General features: G+C 37.2%; 1 protein-coding gene across 1 annotated transcript; it reads right to left on the bottom strand.

Moving 5' to 3' along the window:
- Nucleotides 1–1,610: 1,610 nt before the first annotated feature.
- LOC102211273 (olfactory receptor 52N2-like) lies at nt 1,611–2,552 on the bottom strand. The gene has a single exon (XM_005751240.2). It carries the CDS (start codon nt 2,550–2,552, stop codon nt 1,611–1,613), a length of 942 nt encoding a protein of 313 aa, XP_005751297.2.
- Between the last annotated feature and the right edge of the window lie 841 nt (nt 2,553–3,393).

The following is a 3,393-nucleotide window of genomic DNA, read 5'->3' on the forward strand; positions in this document are numbered from 1 at the left end:
AAATAAAATGAGTTCTGTCTTTTTGTTTAATAAGAAAAGTCTCCAAATCTTCATATATAGCTGTTTCTGCAGATTGTGAAATTTCAGAATCAACAAAATGACAAACATGGAGGAAGCCCAAAAAATTTTTCTCTAGGAACATTAAAATTTGAATCCAGTTGCTCAAAGTTCATCAGTGTGTTGTTTAAATACAAATCACCCTTAGCCTGTTGTTATGCCACATATCAAACAGACTGCGAGACATTCCTAGAACAAAGTCTTTGTTTCTCAATAAAGGAGTCAAAAAAATCTCTGCCCAACCTTTTGTGCATTTCCCTCCAAAACCTTATTGTATTATAAATAACTGGGTTATTGTTAATCTCTGTTTGTAATTTCTTTTTGTCACAGACAACTAGGCCCCAAAGTGAAGAAGGTGAAGCAGACCAAGAGTCAAAAGAAAAAGACTGAACTTTATACCCTTTGTGTTCTGAACATGCACGAAAGGTCTGACAGATGGCAGGGTCATTGTATTTTAGCATAAAAATCATACTCTTTAAAAACATTTTCCTTTTAGTTAACATGAGAGAATGAGTAACTATTGATGTACTTTATGCAGTAACTTTATGAATTTAAAGAAAACAATCTTAATGGGGGTTTTTTTACCTCACAAATGAAATGCATTTGGAAATCAACAACTCAAATTTTACTGTACAAGAATCTCACTTAAGATTATCACAATGACATGCCTAATGCCAAATTGCCTTATTATAATGGATTGGTTTTATATAGCACTTTTCAGGGCACCCAAAGCGCTTTACAATTCGACTAATTTCCACTATTCATTCACTCTCGCATTCACACACTTATTATTATTCTTTCAGTTTAGGTTCAGTTTCTTACATATACAATACTGAACCAAAATGGTGATATGTGCTGATTTTGTGAACTGTTCCAAATTCACTGTTCCAGTCTGATTTGCCAACATATGCACAGTAGTAAGAACAAAAATTGGCTAGTGTGCATGTGTCATAAATGTGAGGGATTTGGAGTATTGTTTTAATTCAGCTGTATTTTAAGCAGCCTGTTTAAGTTCATATAAACATCTCAATCAGATTTAAGTCCAGAGATTGTCTTTTTTGGTTTTAAATGAAAGCTACGGTATAAGTAAGAATACTAAAAATTACTTCCATGCAAAGGTATCTCTTGACCAGTAATGGCCAAGAGATACCTTTGCATGATTCATTACATCGGTATAACCAGGTGTTATTGCTGGTTTCATACCATTATGTTCTTCTTAAATACTAATTATGTATTTAGCTCCAATAAAACTGCACAGTCCTTGTGTCTGTGTTTAACAAAGACTTACCAGCAGATAGCGAACATTTGCTTTTGTCTTTAACGTCATCTAATGTAAATTAAACTTCATGAATGAGACAAAACCACAGATTGGCTTAAGCTTTTATTTTACACGAACATACACACATTTTGAAATGCTGACTAAAGTTTTATACATTAGTTTCTTACAGCAGTAAAAACATTAACTTCCATCTAATTATGATTAAAATAGCTGTCAGAGATGATCTCCCTTTAGATGTTGAATCTCTATAAAAACAAACAGAAACACATTCTGTTTATGATGCCAAAACCTTCTTGGATACACAAAACTTCAAAAGGGCTTTTTGTAGGTCTTTGGACTGCACACCATAAATAATGGGGTTCAGACTGCCTGGAAAAATAGAAAACAAAACAGCAAAGATTTTTCTGTACTCTGTGTACTGAGGGAAGCGATGCAGAGTAATAAGTGCCATTCCACTAAGTGTCAAAATCAGATAAACAACCAGATGAGTGCTGCAGGTCTTCAACGCTTTACTGTTCAAAGACTTGTTCTTACTGGTCAGACAAACCACTGCAATGCTTGTATAGGAAAGAACCATTGCCCCTATAGAGCCCACATAAACAGCCACAGTGAAAGTGATACCATAGATGTTGTTAATGACCACACTTTCACAGGAAAGTTTAAACAATGAGGCATTGTCACAGTAGGGGTTTGTGATCAAAGTCCTGCATCGACTCAGTCGTGTGGTCAGACCTAGAAGAATCCCGACCAAAACAAAGGCCACTCCCCAGGCACAAACTGTCAGCTTGATCATCATTTTGTTGGTCATTATGGAAACATAGTGAAAAGGATTACAAATAGCCACATATCTGTCATAGGCCATAATCATGAGAACAGTGTGACTTGTGGTTCCAACCAAGTGCGCAATGTAGGCCTGAACAACACACTGATTATAACTAATGAGGCGCTCAGATGGAGGTCTCATAAGGTCTATAAGCAAACGGGGCACCACAATAGAGGTTACAAGAATATCAGTCAATGGCAAGTTGCAAAAAAGGAGATACATGGGCTGGTGAAGATTCTTGTTCATGAAAATCAAAATAGTAATGCCCACATTTATAATCATTATAAACAGGTAGGAGAAAAACAAGAAAAGAAAGGCGGGGTAGAGAGAATCCTTTGAAGTGTTTAAGCCCTCTAACTGGAGGATGTAGCTGTTGTAGGTGTAGTTCTCCATCATCCTGAAAGAACGTTATTTTACACTTACAGATCTTATGAGATAGTAAGTCCATATGATCTCATCAGAAACAATAAAAGTTACAGGAGGAACTTTATAGTAGTGAAAACAATGAGGCTGAGTTATAGAAAAGCTGATGTAAAGCTGTTGGTAGACTAATACATCAACGCACAGCTTGTTTGTCACTGTTCTCCGCTGTCTTATAGGCACAGACTCCCAGAGGGTGTCCACATTGCCTCAGATTTTGAATGATGTAATTGCAATGATAATAAGATCAAAGGTGCTTTGTTCATGAAAACTCAAGGCAAATCCTTTGTTATCAGGGCCCTTACCAATAATCCTCCAATAGAAGGCACACAACACCCACAAATGACCAAAATAGCTATGATAAGAAAACCCTAATGGACATAATGCAACCTTTCCATTGCCCAGAGAAAGAGGTCATCCCCTCCTCCAGCGGATTGTCAACTCCCAAGAGCTCATACATGAGTTGAGACAAGGTCTTCAGGCCTTCCAGTGCTCTGGTCACAGTTTCATCAGGGGGAGTATTGTTGAGAAGAGAAGTGGGTCCTAATTGCTCTGCTAATCCTTCTACTGCATCACAAGTTAAGTTTGCGTACCTAAGCACATTGTAGTGGATGTAATTAATAAGGTCAACAATCTAATTTGGAGTAATTGGGATAATTGAAATAATCCCCACAACTACTGGCAACGTTTTAAACCCAGCCACAATTTGGTCAGCCAATTTATATTCGTTTGGAACCCCTCTAGGCAGCCCAATAGCCTCTATACACGTTGGTGAACCCACAGAAAGGTCAAATGAGCCTATCGAGCGCTTCCT

The sequence above is a fragment of the Pundamilia nyererei genome, unplaced genomic scaffold, assembly GCF_000239375.1.
Source record: "Pundamilia nyererei isolate P.nyererei 1_Seehausen unplaced genomic scaffold, PunNye1.0 scaffold00304, whole genome shotgun sequence".
Classification (NCBI taxonomy): Eukaryota; Metazoa; Chordata; class Actinopteri; order Cichliformes; family Cichlidae; genus Pundamilia; species Pundamilia nyererei.